This window comes from Pyxicephalus adspersus, chromosome 5 (genome assembly GCF_032062135.1).
Source record: "Pyxicephalus adspersus chromosome 5, UCB_Pads_2.0, whole genome shotgun sequence".
Lineage (NCBI taxonomy): Eukaryota > Metazoa > Chordata > Amphibia > Anura > Pyxicephalidae > Pyxicephalus > Pyxicephalus adspersus.
This window is the reverse complement of record NC_092862.1, coordinates 128,902,192-128,922,715: the sequence shown is the minus strand read 5'-3', so window position 1 is coordinate 128,922,715 and position 20,524 is coordinate 128,902,192. Positions and strand designations below refer to the sequence as shown.

At 36.7% G+C, this 20,524-nt stretch overlaps 1 protein-coding gene across 2 annotated transcripts in view; it reads right to left on the bottom strand.

Moving 5' to 3' along the window:
• Nucleotides 1–20,524, bottom strand: part of MPP7 (MAGUK p55 scaffold protein 7) — a 235,597-nt gene that overhangs the window by 67,269 nt on the left and 147,804 nt on the right. For both annotated transcript variants that reach the window (XM_072412676.1, XM_072412677.1), the window contains exons 8-12: nucleotides 16,745–16,826; nucleotides 15,968–16,053; nucleotides 15,256–15,330; nucleotides 13,752–13,948; nucleotides 12,694–12,758 (exon numbers count right to left, since the gene is read on the bottom strand). In XM_072412676.1, the coding sequence (XP_072268777.1) occupies nucleotides 12,694–12,758; nucleotides 13,752–13,948; nucleotides 15,256–15,330; nucleotides 15,968–16,053; nucleotides 16,745–16,826 (505 nt within the window). The remainder of the gene's footprint in view (nucleotides 1–12,693; nucleotides 12,759–13,751; nucleotides 13,949–15,255; nucleotides 15,331–15,967; nucleotides 16,054–16,744; nucleotides 16,827–20,524) is intronic.

Genomic DNA, 20,524 nt, shown 5'->3' with positions numbered 1-20,524 from the left:
CAGGATCTTCATATTTAATACACTGTGACATGCTGTGTGGTTCCATCCGTTGCACCTCCTATGTCACAACAGGACACAATAGTAACATAGGAACAGACAGACATACAGACAACAGATGAAACCATAGCGCACAGTGGGGAGTGCAGGCATTTGACACACCTGTATACTGAATGTTAAAATTATATGGATAGCATTCTGAATTCTGCATAGATGCATAGGTGCAGATTCCAGAAATGGAGACCAGAACAGGTGAGCCTAAACAACCTTTTCACAGGCTGCTTTTTATTTTATTAAAACAGTTGATTTGCTTTAAAAAATGAGAAATTTCCTGTAGAAGAAAAATTTTCAGTGGTTATAAAGATTCCAAAAACTCCCTTACTGAGACAATAACCAGACATGTGATTGGCGTGAAATGCGATGGTCTTAACATTCACAAACCATGACAGCACACCATGAACCATCAAGTCCTACCTTTCTCTCTCCCGTCTGCTCCTAAAGCATTGCAAAATTAAGGGAGGGAGGGGAAAAAAAAGAAGAGAGAGAGAGAGAACAAAAGACAAAGACCAAAAGAGGATTTAAATGATGAGAAATAAGAAAATCTGCTGCGTCCATTTGCTCACCTAGATAGGTCCCAGAGTTATGAGCGGCACATTCTGCATCTTCTGGATGAGGATTAAAAGCGCACAGACCAAAGCCAAGAAATAAAGCAGAACAGTTAGATGGCCAGCCCAATAGCAAAAAGAAAAAATTACGTAAAAAATAATGACATTTTTGAAGGCCAAAAAGCACAACATACACACAAAGAAAGCTAAAAGAAAAAAAAATGTACAAATAACAAATCCATTTTTCAATTTGCCATCAATGTAATAGTAGGTGAGGGGTTGGGGTGGGATGTCTGCAAAGCTCTTAAAGGATTGAACAATAAATTGAGCTTTTCACTTTAAAAATGTATTCATGCCAAGCTTGGTGTTGGTACCGATTTCATATTGTAGATGCAGCGCCTCTAGAAGTGGGCAAAATTGTATTGCAGCTCAGCCATTCTGAACTTTAGTGCTGGAGGATTTTTAGATGTATCTCGTCAAAATGCTGCTAGATGAGAGACAATTATTAGGTACATGGACAGCAGACTAGATGCGCCATGTTCTTTTTTTCTTCCATCAAAATCACAATACGTATATTATACCTATATTATTTGCATGCACGGGTCTCCATAGGTCCAAAACATAAACCACAAAGTGCTCCTATTAACTGCTACTTGGGAAACATATGCACTATTTATGGTACATTAGTGAAAGGGAAGGGTTAGGAGTGTAGAACCACTGGAATCCCAAAGCAGTAGGACATATTCAACCTTGTTACAGTGCTCTAGCACATTACAAATTGCCCACATTCATCATATTAAAAGACAAGGTTTCAATTCTACAATTTAATGAACAAACAAGAACAAAAACTATTTTTTGAACCGAATACGGGTCACAATTACCAATCTTAAAGGAGGAAGTGATTTATTTAAATATTCTGTAAAAACATGACCCCGGCACTTTGAGGTTACTTTTGTTATTCAGGCCGCATGCAATTTCCTTGCTGTTCTTTTTTTCATGTTGGAAACTCTGCTGGAATGGGGGGGGGGGGGATTTATTATTCTTTGTTCAGTTTTATGACTGTAATATTGGCCGCCTTTAATATTATGTCATGTAAGCTGCTCAGTAACACAGTACATCTAAACACAATGGTGATGAATAGCGGTTTAATGAAATGGCAGCATTGGCTCATTCAGAGTAAAGGTTGTAACTACAATTAAATCAAATTTTACAAGCAATCTTCTACGTTTATTTTTTATTATAAAATCTAAATTGAAGTAAGGTGATTAGGGGTCAAATAAAAAAAAAAAAAAAAGACAGTAGACGATAAATGAGAAGAAGAATATTTTATGAATGGAGAATATTATCAATAACATTTATATTGAAGTGTATCTGTAGGTAGTGTCTTAGAGAAGTAGATTAATAGAGGGAGGAGATGATTTTATTTTTTTCATTTATCACAAATTCAGGATGTTTTAGAAGTATGATACTAAAATTAACTGTTAGGTTCCTTTCATACAAAATTCAACCAACCATAATCAAACTTCATGATTAAGACTCATAATGTGTGGTATATGGTCAATGTAAACAGGAAAAGTTTCCAGAGTTGGGCATCAAGTTAAAAGGAACTTATTGTGATAGAAATATTGAAGTGGCCACAATTGAAGCAATCAAAAGGGTAAAAAGTCACAAAGTAGATAAACTTAATCACTTGAACTTAAAACCTGAAATAAGCTTTAAGTTGGTATAGTAGGTTGCAAAGCCTTTTGAGTCTGTAGATAGTTTATAATACATGGTTATCCTGCTACCAAGGTCATTGTTCAGGCACTTCCTCTGTTCTCCTTCATGATCATTCTTTAAAATGTGCCCTTGGTAAGACACTACAAGCGGCCACACCGGCACATATTGCACCAGCCAATGTTCCAAAGTTGTCACCATCAGAAAACCCAGCCAAAGCAATGAAGAGCAATCAAAGCTCTCAGTTATCAGCGAGTGCTGATTTCCTTGACCTCTTTCAGCCACTAGCAATAGTAACTTGTTCCAGCTGCACACCATTGCTCTAGATTGGCTTCCTGATATTGATAGTAGTGGACCAAAGCTGTGTTGACATGGCCCCTCATTAGAGAGGGTGACAATGCTAGAGCACAATTAGAGGACAGTTCCATCCCATAACAGGAAGAACATAAACAAGGACTGGATGCTGAACAGGATCACCAGGTATTCTTTCTTGGAAAGAAAAGAAAAAAAAAACAATTTTGATACATTCACATGTTAAAACTTGTAGAGGTATCGAACAGTAGTTAGTCACATTCAACTAAACTTGTTTAGTTTGACTTTTTAAAGCCTTCCATGCTGCTTCATGAGCTCTACCAGCAATAAAGCAAATTGGAAGGCCAAAACCTCTTCAACATTACAAGAACAGATCTAGTTGAATGTAACTATTACTAGATATATGATTAGCAGTATAAGTGGGAACCTTCAAGGACACTTGCATCAGATTTTGGAATTTGGGTTGAGATCTACTTTAATCACTGAAGGAGCCAAGGCCAGTCATAATCTTCCCCACCCTATTTATTTAGAGTAGCATGTTTACTAATATAGGTGTGCCTTCTGCCATTTTTAATCTTAGAACAATTCTGCTCCTCCTTTATCCCAGACTTTACATATCTGACATGAGGGTAATATAAATGGTCATCTAAGAAATAAATAAATATAATTTGAATCAAGTTTCACACTGGTAGCCAAAAATACATAAAACTATTTCTTCTTCATTCACAACTGAGTTGCACATGGCTGGGCAATACCTTCATTTACTGGGATAATTATGATAAAATGTACTTTTTTTATTATTCTGTGTTGTAAACAGTCTTGGTACAGTGGCTGGCAGAACACACTGGGATTCAGTTCTAGTCATAAATATTTATACGTAGCAGCCACAAAATACAGCTTTACATGCTGTAAAGGGGTTCTCCAACATAGGAAAAAAAACTGCAGCTGCTTCTCATCTCACTGCCTTGTAATCCAGCAAGAACTAACCCCAAAAAGGTGAGGACTGTGGAATGCAGTAGTTCTAGTTTTTTCAATAGATACACGTGTGAATGTGATTTTCCTATGGTTTTTCTGCATTTAGATCCTAAGTTTGCACGGACATATAGAGAGCCTTATTTGCACAAGCTGTGTTTCCTGCATAATAGGTATGATTTGTTGCAGCTTTGAATTGAATGAACATCAAGAGATTCCCTATGTAGCTATACTGAATAGCTTCCCATCAGGAAAGCTTGTCACATTCCCTGATATCCACATACTGCAATAAAGCCAGGCTGCATATACATGAATTACTATGTTTGTTTTGGTCAGCATGTGTGCCAAATGGAAGTAATCATCTGTTACTGTATATGTAGCATAACTGCATTGCAATTATATGAAAGCTTTAATGGGCTTTATGAATATGTAAATATTTTAATGTCCCCAGTTTTTGCTGTAGTGGTTTAAACTGACCATATATGAGGGGATGTTAGGGAAAAAAAAAGATCACAGATGGTTTGTAAGCAGGAGCATTCAGGATTCTATATCAAGTAGCTAGAAGCAGATGTAATATTTATTTTACAAATGGCCCTTTGGCTATTCTACAATGTGATTGCTATTGACACACTGTATGATTGGCATAGAACAATTATCCTCCTGCCATATGGGCCTTGGCTACCAGTGCAAAACTAGAGCAGATTGCTGTGATACAGACTCTAGAAACAAAGCTTCAGAGGCAATGAAAATGAGAAGGGCCAAGAAATTGTGGTTATGTTGGTGACGTCTATCGCAATTAAAAGTACAGAAGTGATCCTGGTAAGAAAAAAATACATAATACCTAGAAATCTTAATGTTTATATTCTCCTACTGTAATTCCAACTCAACATCTCAAACTGGAAGCAACAAACTGGAACAAAGCAGGTGTGGAAAATGCTGGAAAGTGCTTTAGTTTTTCTGAATGATGACAGAGAAGCTGAAAACTCTCAAGAAATGGCTGTAAGTGATTTTCTTTATGATGCTGCTCTTCAAACTTTTTAAGACATGGAGAAACATCTTTAGACATATTTTTATTACATTTACTGATTTAACGAAAAAAAAAAAATACATTTTTGTGCTGTTACAGACAAAGCAGCTTTAATTTGTGATATCAGCTTGTTTGCCATTGTTAACAGAAAAGATTAAAGCACTCCTGAGCTTTCAGATTAAAGTAGACCTGTTAAGTGCAAACACTGGAGGCAGTTTTGTTATGGGCTGAACCAATAATAATTCTCAAGCATAGATGCTGGCAGTCCCAATCTTCCTGGAACCAGGACCTGTCTTTGTTACAGTGGATCATTTTGATGGCTTGGTGGTCTAGTGATAGAGCCCTGGATTAAATTCCCATTGTGGCATTGTCTGTATTGGGTATCGTGCTCAGTTGACTGGCGACATGAAATTGTAAAGCTGACAGGGACTGATCTAATACTTTATATCACAAAATTATTTATTATGTGGAAAAAAAATAAAGGGACATTGAGTGTTGGCCAGTAGGTTTAAAAAATAAGCTAATCAGGGTGAAAAGAATCAATCATCAAGGGTGTAATTTACAGGGGCAGGTACAATATAGGATGTAAAGTGCTTGATAATTAAAAAAAACTGTTGCGTACTACTTCTCCTCCAATTTACCTCTACACAAGGTTAATATTTGTCCCCAAGCAATAAAGGTATCTGCACTTAAAAGATAATATAAATAGGGGTTTGAAGTTATATTTAAAAAACGAAATTTCCTATAGATGTCTAGCTCAGCCCTAACCTCTTCTGCCACTTTAGAAGTAGTTGGGGACTACACCAATAGGAAGGTAAGCAAGGTACAGAGGTAAATTTGACCTTTATGGGAAAATTTAGGATTAACATATAGCCTGCAGAGCTGGATCAATGAATTGTTCTGAAAAGCAGTTTTCATTAACCCTCCACTGATGTATTTTATTGACTAATTATTTTAGAATGCCCAGATTCATCAGACCATTACTAAAAGGTTTGCTTCTGTGTCCCTATTGTTTATTGATAACAATGAAAATACGTCAAGTGAACAATTTAGGAGTGAGAGGTGTGCCACCTTTACAACCTAACCTTTTATTAAGAGCACCCTACGAACAGGTGGGGCAAATGGGTATGCAGACTGATCTGGTCCTTCTTAGGCTCCAACTACAGTTTAAAAAAGTTTTGTCCTTCTTGATTTACCTCCATGGTAGAATACAATTTCTTACAGAACTGCCAACAATCTTTATGAATGAATGTCTGCAGTGAACAAATAGCACTTATACAGTAATAAATGTCTAATAAATGCATATCACGGTATCAAAAACAGGTCTCCAATTCTTCAAGATTTCAGTTCAAGAGTTGTACTTGGCAAAAGTTTGACAGAGTCTGCACCTGTCTAGGTGAATGTGCTACTGAGAGCCAGGAATATTGGTTCTGCCCATAAAATAACTTTTCCAATGAGTACAGGCTGAGGGCTAGTGCACACAGGCTTCAGACACACCAGCAATAAAACTCAGGAAAAACAGCTAGCATTCGACATCAGTTTGAGATCAGGTTGTGATCCGTTTGAGATACATTCACACTGACGTGTATAAAGAACAAACAACAATGCAAAATGATGCATGGCAAATGCAGCAACAAATAAATGCTTACTGCTTCTATTGTATCTAACTCAATATTTAAACACACCCATCTAAACTACTTGCAAACTGATGTCAGTAGCAAACCACAAATGCTTTTGTACTGTAGTCCCAAAGGGCCACATTAATGCGTTAAAGCATACACAAAATATACAACAGTATACAAAAAAAATAAAATAAAACAAGTAATAAAAAGTCCCATATGGGTAAAAACAAAAACAGTTACGGAAAACGCATCACTCCATATAAGAAAACAAAAAAGACAAAACGAGGACAGCGCTGAGAGTTGTAAAGGAAATATGGAAAGTATATTGTATTCTAAGTGTGTTCTGAACTACATCAAACTAGATTCTGAACACATGTTGCCTAAATAAAGTTATCTGGCAAAGCAAAGAAACGTTTGTACGTGTACCTTCAATTTCCTCTGAGAAGCAAAAAAGGGGGAGGAAAAAAAGGAAAGGAAATTATTAAATGTGCTGCAAATATACCAAGGAAAGGAAAGCGTTATATTTTTAACAAAAACATTCACCTACCATACTCAACAGTTTCCTCATCTTAGAACAGCCAAAAAGAAAGAAACACATTTTTTTAAATGCACTGAATGTTAACAGTTGCTGAGTGTGAACATGTTATTTTATAAGGCGGTAAGCAAAAACATTTCCTGTATATATACCAAATTTTTGTTAGTTTTACAGCAATCTGAAATTTTGTGACAAGCTTAAAAGAGCATCTGGGAAGAACTAAGGCCATAAAACAAAAGATTAATTATGCCTTGGTTCCTCAGAGGCAGGTGGATGTGCATGCATGATTGGGCAGCCTGTGGCTCCACCTACTGCGATAAATATGGCACATACATACCATAAGCATGAAGTTGAACCAAATCTTTGTGCTTATGTCAATAGAGAGGAAATGACAGCTGACAGAAGATGTTGGTGCAACATATCTATAGGGAACCAATATTAGAACAGAATTTTCACTCTGCCCAGTCAACGGATCCTCCAAACAGAAACTGGACTGTTAACAGTGTGATGTACTGTAGTTAATGTAGTTAGGCTCGGGTTAAGCTTAATTTCATCTTCTGAACATTTTTATTTTCACATATAAACCACATCTTTTCCACCTTTACATGCTTCAGTTTGTCAGTCGTCTTTTTCAAATGTTAGTGGTTCAAGAGACAAAAAAAAATGCTGTTCAGACAAAATATTATGCCTAATGCCAGAAAAGAAGAGTAGATACAGATCAATCTAAGGAATGCTTTGTCTAGAACGAATGGGTAGTAAGCCGTTTACATTAACATTAAACACATTTCCCAAAGCACATACTAGCTATATCGAGAATATGTTTAAAAAAAAAAAAAGCAGGACATGCAATGGATACTATTAGCATTCACGAACGCATTGGATTTTCTTGCTTTGGTCTACTCACTGATTTCCCTTACAGTGCAGAAGTTTACAGAAGGCAAATTACACTATAGTATGTATTCCACTCATGTATCTGATGATAATTATGACTGACTGGCACCAGTGTTTAAAGGTTCAGCCCTCTCAAAAGTAATACTGCAATTAAAGGTTGGAACCTGGTAGGTATTACAAGCAAACACATGGAACATAACTTTCAAGGGGAATAAACTGTTGTAGGCTCCATTTATGTGGAATGCATCTCAGAAGGAAAAGCACAGAAAGGAGCTAGAAGAAACTCAATGCAATAAAACAAAATGTGATTCTGATGGACAAATAAGTTGTACTAATGATGTAGTAGTAGTAGTAGTATGAATCCAAAAACCTAAAACAAACCCTAAAACAATTACTAAATGACATGGCCTTTTCAATTGCACTTCAATAAATGCTAACACCCAAATAATAGTCTTAGTAAGTCACAAACAAACCAAATTCAAATAGGGTACAGAACAAAAACTGTATTTAAAAGTCTTTCACATCAAAAAGCAATTTTTCCTTTACGCTTAGTTTACATGAGCTTACAGGTATACTACAAAGATGACTTTTTAGATGAGTATTTAATAGAGTTGTATAAAAAATTTTCTATAAGAAAACTCTTTTCTAGAGACCATTGGAAAAATGCTTGAAATATAACTTAACTCAAATGTTCTGAAACCAATGCTCTTCAGATATGAAGCCCCACATCACAACAAATACAAACTGGATAAAGCACAACAATCCTAGGGACATTACTATGGAGTTCAGTAGTGGTATAGTGGCATAAAGCTGCATAAAGCTGCCTTGATCTTTAGTCTGTATCTATTTAATTTTGTTTTTAGTTTTAAAAGCAGGACAGGATTTAAACCTGTCTAGAACAATGGAAGGTTGGTTAAAAAGGATGGCCATGTTCTGGATTACCTAAATGTCAGGACCAAGGCTGCCCTGATCGCTAAAAGATCATGCTTTACATTAATGGACTACCCAAAGACTATTGGGTTAGAATAAAACAGGAACTTACTTAAATAACTTGGAAAAAGAATTTTATTTGAAGGGAGAGTTCTGAAGGCCTAGCTTACAATACTTATACACACATACTTGTACAGAAAGAGGTTACAAGGTTTTTCAATATTTTATTGAAGCCATTAAAGCTGCATTCATTCACTAGTCTGGGAGTAACGAATATTACATTTTAAAGAGGAACTATTTTTTAAAGTTTAAGATATAGCGCCATCATATTACGCAGCGCTGTACAAAGTCTATAGTCATGTCACTAGATGTCCCTCAAAAGAGCTCACAATCTAATGTCCCTACCTCAAGCATATGTCTTTATTACAGTCTAGCCAATTAACCTAACTGCATGTTTTTGGGACGTGGGAGGAAACCAGAGTACCCGGGGGAAACCCACGCAGACACAGGGAGAACCTGTAAACTCCATGCAGATAGTGTCCTGGTCGAGACTCGAATCTGGGACCTAGCGCTGCATAAGCCAGAGCACTAACCTCTGAGCCACTGTGCTGCCAACAAGATCAGGTATAAATTTGAGAGTCAGCAAACTTTCCCTGGTTGTACCCTCAGCAGGCCGGCATCTGTTTGTAAATTAACTATAGATTTGTCCGCTTGAACTTAGTTAAGGGGAGAGAATTTCAGCATGAAGATCACTGGATCAAAGGAACAGAAAATTTAGTTCAGCTGGAGGTCCACACTAAATAAAGGTTTGTATTTGGTAGGTTTGGGGAAAAATAAATAGCAGGTGGGAAGGGGAACTCAAACACCTGTCAGCAAAATCCTCTTGAAGCTTGCTAAAAATTTTTACAAACCAGCAAACGCTTGCTGCACAAACTAATCTAAATAAAAGCTGAAGCACATGTAGTGGATCTTCTGACACCCCCTTCTACTCCTTCAAATTGATCACTGGCTTGAAAAAAAATCTAAAACCCATTTTTACTCACCTAAAGCTGCGGCCACATGATAATCCCGTCCTGAGCCTTCTTCTGATTACAGAGATAGGTTTCTTGTTGTCCTGCCTGTGTGACAAAGATACTTGCTATTGGCTGTCCAATAGTGGGGTCCTCTCCCCATCCAGAAGAAGCATGATGTTAGTCCAAGGGGATGGTAGAGATTAGAGCAGCAGAGGCATTTTACAGTGCTGGATTATCAATTCCTAATCACTAGAAGCAGTACTGGCTAAGGATCTGGGTGGCATATTTAGGACAATATACCTGGTTTCACATTGAAAGGGGGGGGGACCTTGCAGGATGGATTTAGGAGGGTAGGAAATATTATATAATAAAATATTTGTTTTTTGCCCAGAAAGGACTGAAACAATTATGTTTTCAACCATTTATTTTACAATTCTTTGCTTCTGATTACTTTTGTGTGACTTTATTTATTTTTTTTATAATCCGAATTGCACATAGCATGTATGCACAATATGGCTATAGCAGCCATCAGCTACACTACTTTTAAAATCCTGTATTTCGGCCAGCAACATTTCAGAAAAAAAAATGTAAAAGTGCTTTTACTAATGTAAACAAGAGCTGTACTATAAGCAAAAACATTTATGCGGTAAACGTTCCAAAAGGATACATTAAGTGGAGAAAACCTACATAAACTACAGCTAGGTTTATATCGTTTTACCATGTCCAGTAATTTTAGATGTGGTTGTATGGAAGGATGAACAAACAAGATATGTTTCTCATAAGTGACCTAATTTGTCTGCAGATGAAGGTGCTTGCAGTGCGGAAGGGCCGTACGCCAACTTTTTGATGAGTCACCAGTGGTCATAGCTCCTGGTGCATGACTGCATTGTGTGTTAGTGCAATCACTTTAATCCAATTTTTCTCTGTGGAAATGAAATTCTGAGCATATCTCCGAGGGACTGTTAACGCAGGCTTTAAACTAACTGCCACCACTAATTAAAATAGGCACAATGATTTTAGATTAAGAAGATTGCCATTGCAGTTTCAAGTATGCTGCCGGTTTAGTGAGGCAAACAAGAGGCCTAAGTGGGTGGCTACTTAGATCGGTTTACATAAGCTTCCTTTAAAGCAAAACCAGCTGTCCAGATAAAATGTATGAAATCAGTCCTATTTTATCCTTATTAGACCTTGAATGTCTTGTAAGGAAGCACAATGGTGTTCCTTAATTACTCCGAGGCACACATGCCTATTATAACTACAGGAAGGAGTATTCTGTATACAAAGACTTTTTATAGGAATCATGATAATTCATCAGTCAAAGCCAGTTTAAAGACCAATTACTGCCAGGGCTCTATTTTTTTTATTTTGTTTTAGATAAATTAAGGAAAGACCACCACTACATGAGGATTGTTTTTTGCAGTCTTAAGGCCTAATTTACAAAGTCAATTCACTAGGGTAAGTATCTTTGTTTTTAAACCTTGACACACAGGTAGCAAAATGTAATACCAGTATATTAGGAATGGTGTTTTCACACATTTTCGGTCCTTATCACATCATTTCCTATTCTGGTGACCAAGGGAAATAAAATGAGTAATAATTTCCAAATGATGACTGACAAAGGATCTAACCCTCCACAATCTTTAAACAAAATTATAAAGATAGAGTCTCAGCTAAAGTTGGCCTTCAAGCAAGCTCTGGTTGAGGCTGATCTTTTTAAAACGCTGTATTTAGGCTCAGATCTATATTTTGACTTTGTTAGAAAAGGAGATGTGGCCTTCATGATTTTTGAGATATTGTTTCAAAGCAGTAATTGAATCCACTGAAAATGTAAAAGTATCTATGTATAGTTAATTATATACTGGAAACAATTCTTTGGTGATTAAATAAACTCAATAGAATCCAGTGAGAAGCAACTGTCTGCACGGAAACCATAAGGAACCTTCCTTTTATTTTCCACATACCAATTTTACTTGCAGGTTTGGTGTGATTTCTGGATTTGGGAACCACAGTCAAATCTTTTCTCAGACACATTAAAATAAACATTCAGAGTGGATATACAAAAAAGCTAATGCTGACTTTTTTTTAAAGGACAGGTTTTATGTTGCATGGCAATTCCAGAGAAAATAACACTGGAGGTCATTCCCTTCAATTTGCAGCCTTGTTCTATAAACTGAGATTTAAGGTTCCTTCATCTTCCATGCATTCTGTCATTGGTCCCAACATGGGCCAAGACATCTGGGTCATGCCCAGCTCCTCCCAGCAAATTTTCCACTAGATCGACCACATGCAGGACCCTGGCACCAGGGAACCAGAGAAACGGCAAACCATTTGGTTTAAGCAATCCAAGCAACAAACTATTCTGTCAGTCATCCTGATTATAGAATCCTCTATTACAACCAATGTCTACCCCTTTCTGCATTGGCTTTCCCACACCTACTAGATTGGCTTTTGTTTAATCTACAGCACCTGGTAATCCCAGGTGCTCTTCTATCTGAGTACTAACCAGGTTCAACCCTGCTTAGCTTACGAGATCAGACATCGCTTGCTTTCAGACTGATGTGGCTGTAGGAATAAACACATAATAATCATGGCCAACCAATACACAATTGGTCATATTTGCTGTTTGACTAATTAGATAGTTAAGCAAAAATGAGTATCACAAGATCTCTAAAAAAACAATTTCTAAATTTCTGCCCTGACAGCCTCCTTTAAAATTTAATTTAGATAGGCAGTGGGATTGGTCGCTCTGGCTTATTATACTTTACATAAAACTTTCTGTGAGTGATACGGTCAGGTTAAATACTTCGGAAGAAAAAACAGTTGACTTGCAGACCCTCCAAAAAACACAAATGCATACATAAACTCTTTTAAAAATAATAAGCAAAAATGACATTAACATGGAACAATAAAATAAAAACATTTCCTCACTGTCCGGATATGACTTACAGAACCACAAAGGTTGGAATCCTGTTTAATAAACAACATGAGCAAAATATAAAAAAATATGCTGCAGGGAATTTCAAAGCAATATAAAACGTGTGTGATACCGGCTCTGCTCTCTGAATAAACTTACATGATTTTCTGTTGGAAGTTTTCTGTGGTTGTGTCAGGATGACCGGCTTCCTTAGTGCAAATCTCCTACAGTCGAAAGAGAAAGTACATCAAGAACTAGGAAAACTCAACATCTCCATTACAGGATTAGGAATTTTTATGAAACACATCTCACAAAAGACTACTATACCTTTATTTTTATTTTGTAAAGTCTCTTGAAAGATAAATATAAAAAAAATTAAAGCACTACCTAATCTATCTCAGATTTGATAAAACCAAAAGCAGAAAGTTTTTTTTTTTTTTTGCAGTTACTTTTTTTTTGTAACTGGTCCAGAAAATGTTACAATACTTATTCCTGTAGAGTGCATCAATGGGCCTGTGATACTGATGTGCTATTTTCCATATGGTCTCGTTCCAATCTGGATCAGAACAAGCGCTATCGTTTTCTGTCATTAGGCTTTTTTGGCCAGACAAGCGAGGAAGTCAGAAATATTTGTGAAAAGAGTTTTTAAGTTCATTTTGGGACGGTCGTGACCCTTGATATTTGCGAACAGAAATTGGTAAGCTACCTACAATATGGAAATGTTCAAAGTAGCTTTTTGATGTTAAATCATAAAAAGGACAAAAAAAGTGAGAAGTGCAAAGACAAAGAGGGAGGGAGGGATGGTGGAAAGAGTGAGGGGATGGGGGATAAGCAGGAGGGGCTAAGGAAGAGTGTGAAAATTCAGGGAAAAAAGGTCAAAAAAGGAGGCAGTAGGGTGGGGTAACAGAAACAGAGAAACAGATTAAAAGATATAAAAAGACAAAGTAATAAAAAAGCATTGAGATATTAAAAAAAATGGAAAGTAGATCAACAGATGCCTAAAGAAAGAAAAAGAGTAAGCAGAGAGCAAAGAATAAAAAGACCATGGGATTTGGGGGTTAGAGAGAAGAGAAAGGACAGAGAGCTAGGAAAAGAAAGAAGGAGAGGGAAAGTCGGAGAAGAGGAGTGAAAGAAACAGTGAAAAAAGTGCGGGAGAGAGAACAGGATGGAAATGGGAGAGAACCATTAAATGGCGAGAAGGTATTTTCAGAGCTAACCTCTCTTGGAATTGTTTTGAAGGGATCAATCCAGCTCTGGGGTTGGCATCACCTTCGTGTTTGGCCTGCCACCAAGTTGCATCATCCTGGCTCATGATCTGAAGTATATCTCCCTTTCTGAACGCGAGCCCAGCTTCTTTACAAGGAATTGCTTTGTCCTCATTAGGATAGTAGTCAAAGAGAGCTTTAACAAACATCTGCAAGAGAAGATAACTGTACATAGTACTCATAACACATACCTGATGTCCTTTATTATGTCAACAACACATGCATATTAAAAGAATGATTCCAAACAGTGATATGCAAAGCAAAGTTAATGGGAGTAGAATGTGTTGACCTATCCTCCATGTCTCCACTCCTAAAATGTGGTAACTTTATACTGCCCCATTTTTTTACTTTCTGCAATCTCCTACAATTCCTACATGTAAAGGAAAATCTACTATTTGATAGGTACGTAGAAAAAAAGATAGGCAGGTGGATATGAAACAATGAATTTATAGATTGCTGAACTGTAAGACTAGGAACATATAGTATGTTGTATGACCAAAATCATGTGGTCAACCCACCAAAATATTGATTTCATGTGTTTCCAGTGAAGGGTACTGATAATGTTACAGTACAAATATATAAATTAGACAATAATACTCTTCAAACCTAGTGACACCAGTTTGGAAAATGTTCTTTAGTGTTTTAACATGGTTGTGTCAAACTACCCAGTACAGTTTGTTGTTGTCAAAACTTTGTTAGAGATACTCCCATCATATAAGGCATGACAACAAGCTGTCCAAACACAGAGCACTTGGTGGTGTGTCTTCAGCTAAACATAGATCGTCATATGTTTTAGGAGCCTGTGACAGTGCAGTATGTGGGCAGGAATACACAGTAAAGATGTGGTCCTAGGAGGACATTTTATATTCACAGCCATATGGCAAGTTTGGTGTTTAATTCCCTCCCAGTAGTACAGTTACATTTTAAATATTACTGTTTTATAGGTATAAAAATATATAAAAGATAATTTTGTTTGACTAAAAAAGACCAAATGAAAAAAAAAATATTTTCAGTATTGCCAGACAAATTCCTTTTGATTTTGGAAATTTAACGGATACAACCACAACCTTTAATGCAGATTTTAATTAAATGATGAAAAGCTTTACATCGTGAAATGACTGTACTGAAGTGTGTAGTTTTTCTGCCTTCTACAAATAAAACTATACTTTTCCTAAAGTAGATACCCCACCTTTTCTCTATACCTGGCCTAGGTGAAGACTATGTAGATGCCACTGCCTTAAATCTCCAGGGATATCTACATCATGCATCCCATAAGGCTTTACGACTCTACATTAATCCAAGGATCATGAGTATGAACAGTTATGTGTCATGGAGGTGGGGTGGGGGTATTGGCTGTTAAAGTTAGGAAGTAACTGTGGGAACCTGAAACCAAGAGGTGAGAAGCTGATAAAAAGAAGAGAAGCTTATAAAAGTGAATATTCAATCACAGAATTACCTTTCCATCATTATTTGGTGATTCCTCTTTGATAGTTGGTATGATTTTGAATGTTATTGCACCTTGGGACTGTGCCTGCCAAAAATAAAGGTATAATGAGTTACACAGATATAATGAGATACACAGAAATAAACTTTTGTGATATCACCTCACCAATATAGGCACGGTCCCTTTACACTGAATGTTATAGATTTCTGAAAGTCTGTAGCCATTTTATACATTTGCAAACTAAAACTGCTGCCGTAACCAGCTTTCTTGTTTTTTTTGTTTTGGGTAAAATTAATTATGACTGTTTTGGCCAGAGATGGATCAGAACAGATTTTTATTGCATGACAAATTCGTCTGATACATTTTCCTATTGTAGGTCCTAAAAACATGGCACATACATGGACGATTCTGCCCTTCAGAGTGTTGGATGAGGATGGGGTAACTCACAGGACAGATGAGAGCTCCCCCATGATTTGCTTGTTCATTTGATCACACCACACAATGGGTCTGGTTTAATAATGCTCTCCACGACTGGAGAAGATAAACTATCATGGCAGAACCTGGGTGATCCAGCAAACCTGGAATAATTTTTAATTATTTGACAAATGTTTTCAATCCTTGACCAGATCCAGATACCAGGACACAAAATGAATTCTAAGGTCCAGCTTTGTACTGTAGCATTTCTATAACATGATATGTAAATTTAGACAATTTTTTTTTTTACCAAAATATGGATGATTTCTTCTGGCTTTTTATCTTCTACAGTAATTCCATTGACTTCTCTTAATTCATCACCCACATGGATAAGACCTGGAAGAAAAGTTTTTGTTAAGAATATGCATACAAAATAGATCCTCTTTTGTGATAGATTATCTTTTGTGATAGGTTATACTTCCCTTGCTTCTACATATAATTTATAATGAAGTATGTACTTGGTGGTAGCTATAAATGTTCATGACATATCCAACCTCCGATTTTGTGTTCCAGTATTACACAATGGTTTTGCTTTACTGCTCTTCCCTATAATGCACATTTTGAGTATATTATCTCATCCAAAGATGATTGGTTGTGGCTAGACAATAAATCATCATATTTCCAACAATAACTAAATAGAACAAAAATAGGAAAGGTATATCAAAAAATGTTTTAAAGCTGAACTGTAGGCTAAAATTATTTACGTTAGATATATTTAGTCACTACAGATTGTCTGCAGAAAACTAGAGGAAAGGGAAAGGAGGGTGTACATGACCAGTCACCATGAACAAGAAGAGAAAGCAACAGTGACTGGTCTTTATTACAGGAAGGTCCTACAAAAAAAGCTTTAAGCAAATATACAAATATAGTTTGTATTTGTAATGTATAAACTAGTATAATAACTTAAACATTCTACACTTTCCCTGTGTCACATGGAGATAAAGATCTCAAGATAAAAAATCTATCTTCTATCCATACATCCTGTATATTTCCATATTTTAAATAAATCTTCATTTCCATATCTCACCACTTCTGTCAGCTGCTCCTCCTCTCATTATCCTGGCCACCACAATTGCTCCAGTGTTCTCATCCTTTTTTATTGTGGCACCCTAAAACAGCAAATAATTATTACAATTAAGAAAGCAAACCGCATAAACGTATCAAATCCATCCTAAAAATCATAATTTCGTTTTTGGTAATTATTGGCAATAAAAAAAAAATGCAACAGTTGTTTGGGGATTTCAGAGCCACGTCCCCCTATTTATATTGCTTGAGTTAGTCCCAGCACTGATATTAGAAACTTTTGGTAGTTACTGGAGAATAAACCACCCAATAATCTTTAGGGAACACTGGTTGAGAGACCTATGTATTTGTGTTTTAGAGCAGCCCACCTAGGGCACCAGAAAGAACAAGAGCCTGTGATGAATAGAAGTGGGGGATGACTTGGACTGGACAAGTGCACTGAAAAAAGTAAAAATGCTCCTCCACAGGGGATAAAGGGTTCTAGGGCCATTATATAAAGAAAGTATAGAAAAATGACAATGTGGCAAAAACATAATGTGGCTCCTATTTTCCGCATCAACATGACAACACAGCTCTAAATTGCTTAGCATGTGTTGTCTGCCCTGCCTAAATAATTTCTAATGCACTGGACAGTACACAGGTGTTGTCTCCATAGGCCCTCCTTGTGCAATGGCAAAGAGTAGTTATTGGCTCTCTGGCAAAACGATCCTTAATTGGTTTATTTAGCATAGGAGGAAATAAAGTTCAGTATGGGTTAACACATTTACACTTTAGGACATTTTCAAGTGAAAGTAGAAATAATACTGATAACAAAAACTAGAACAGGACTATAAAAGTTGTGAGATATTATTTGCTTATAAATCCTAAATTGTAAGAAAGTTGAGGTCCATGGCCATCTTAGGATCCAGGGGGTCTCAAAGAGAAAAGGACAAGGTGCTGTATTTCAGAGCCTTAAAAATATGTTAAGCCAGTTTAGGTTTTCTTTCATGGTTAAAGATAAGCCATAAGTCATTTTTGTATCCCAGTATTACCTAGTTCTCGGACTGTGCTATGACAAGTTTTGGTCTTCCATCCTCTGACTGGGGACCAGTGATAACTAATCATGCTGACTGAATTCAGGCTGGAGTTACATTTATTGCAAAAAAACAACTTAGAGATGCAAATGCAATGTGAAAATGGCAATGTGCCCCAGTTTATTAATGTACTTGTTAGTTATATTTGTAGTACTAAAAAAATTAAACTACCCTTTTTTTGCCTATTTGTCATCTTATGATGAAATAAACAAATAAAAGGTTGTATGCTGTGTTTACGAGATGTTTTGCTGTATAAGCCTGGTTGTCTTTGTATGTGAAAATGTTCAACAAAAAATCAGTTTAAAAAAAAACAAAAAAAAAAAAACAAATAAAAAGGTATTTATAAAAGAAGTATAGTAAATTAAAGGCTTATAAATTCCCAATGACCGTTGCAAATATCACTTCACTGACAAATACCCAAAGATGTATTATTAGGTTAACAGAAAAAACTGGCTCTGGGTGTGAATTTTTCTGGTCATTTAAGGGTTATATGTAAACCAAGGCCACCTTTGTGGGTTGGCTAGCACTACGATGACAGTAAATTTGGTGAAATCAAGAGGAACATGTTCAAAATGAAATGGCCAATGGTGTTTTCAGTCACTTTCTCCAAAAACACGCCTGATGTTTTCCATGTTTAGCTTCCTCTGGCGAGGAAACCCAATTACAGTGATGAATTATCAGAGAACTGCTGTGCTGGTTTTATGCATCAGGGACACAAAATATCCTCATAACCTTAAACACAAAACGTCTCTTTGCGTGGCTTCTGCACAGACAACATTTAACTATACCCCGGAGCTAAAAAATTCCCCCCTCGGTAAATAGCAGAGCTGGTTTCCTGCTGTCCGACGCCAAAGATGTCTATCTAGAGACAAGCTCTCACTGTATGACTCACTGAGACGCTGCATTCTCCCTTCTGTGGACAACATTACGCTGCTCCAAAAGTGACTTCGCAGACATCACTTCTCACTTCCTCCTTGCAAAAACAAATATTCTACAGAACACGTATAAAATTTCCAGGATGTTCACTGGGCTATAAAATAAAAGCAGCAATTAAAGGGCTGGTAAAGGCAAAATGTAAAGAGACTCTTAGGAGGACGCTAAAGGTTTACAGTAAAGGGCAGAGCTGTGCGTTATTCTCATAAGTGTCCTATTTTTTTTTTTATACAATTCTTTTGGCTTGCCAATCACTGAGCCTCAAATTTTTTTTTTTTTTTGCAGGTTGTTGGGAATAATGCGAGATTGTGAAAAGGCAATGCGGTCTATAGAGAAAAGTGAGTTGCAGAGAAGGCAGTTTGGAGTAGCTCTAAAGGTGCGTACACACTTCCAATTTTTATCGTTACAATCGAACGACGAACGATCGATTGGGCAAAAAATCGTTGGTAAAAAAGTAACCAACGACGCCGACGAACGAGGAAAATTGTTGGAAACGAACGACCGGACCAGCGGATCGGATTGGGCGACGATCGTTGAACATCGTTCGTGTGTACGGTCGTTCGTTGATCGTCCATGTTCAGAGCATGCGTGATGAACGAACGTCCGTTCACTTTCCTGTCGTGCACATAGTTCCTCTATCACTTAAACGATCATATCTATTGTGTGTACAATATCTACGAACGATCGTATCGTTACCTCTATGTGCAGTATCGGTGCTATACGATCGTTCATATATATCGTGCAGGAACGTTCGTCGTTCATTTTCCGACGATAATAATTGGAAGTGTGTACGTAGCTTTAGATCAGGTTGCATGCAGCCAGTTCAGTCTGCTCTTCACATTCTTCAAAAAAAAAAAAAAAAATCCTTTAGCCATGGCCTCTATAAATAAATACTCATTCATTCTAGATGGAGTATGAAACGCTAAAAAAGTTGAAAAACTAAATGATCAAATTAACTCAATATGGTGATATGACAATGGACTTTGTAAAGCGCTGCATAATGTCAGTGCAATATAAATACTGTATAATAATAATATACCAACCTAATTATCCAATATTGTGATATACAGGTTTCAGTTTACATATTTTATCTGCACACAATTGCTAAATAAAAATGAACAGGAATTTATTTTTAAACAATTGAATAGCTGAATTTATTGATTATTTACTCCTGGTCAGTGGCTGAGCCAGGTCTTATGTGTCAGGACAGAAGAAGTGTTTTGCTGCTGAATAAATAATGTATGCATTGGAACAAAACTGATGTGACCTGAGACACAGAGGATTGGTTGTCAGGTGGAGAGCTTTGGTCCAGCAGGCAGGGCTGACACCGCTTGGTGAAATCTTGATGAAGCAAAGGTTCTGTGCTATTTTCTCAAATAGGAAGATAAGCACATATTAGATATCATCAAATCAACAGGTATTGTTTTGGGATTAACCAGAAGGAAAATGTGCATACATTGCAGAGATGTGCTGAATATTTCCTCTTCCCTTGACTTACTCTATAACTTGCTTATTTAATTGGTCCCTAGTCACGTTAATTCAATGAACAATAATTTTTTTTTACCTGTCACATATTTCCTGTGCACTTTTTATTTCCTCAATAATAATTGTTACCTATTGATTTTCCCCTCCTGTCTTTAAAAGGCTGTCTATCACCCACTATTGTACACAGAAGCTGCACAGAAATTTCTGCTGGAGATCACACTAACCTCATTATACCTGTCAGAAATACACAGTGCAGCTCATGTCAATGAAAGGGAAAGTATGAAAAGTTTTTT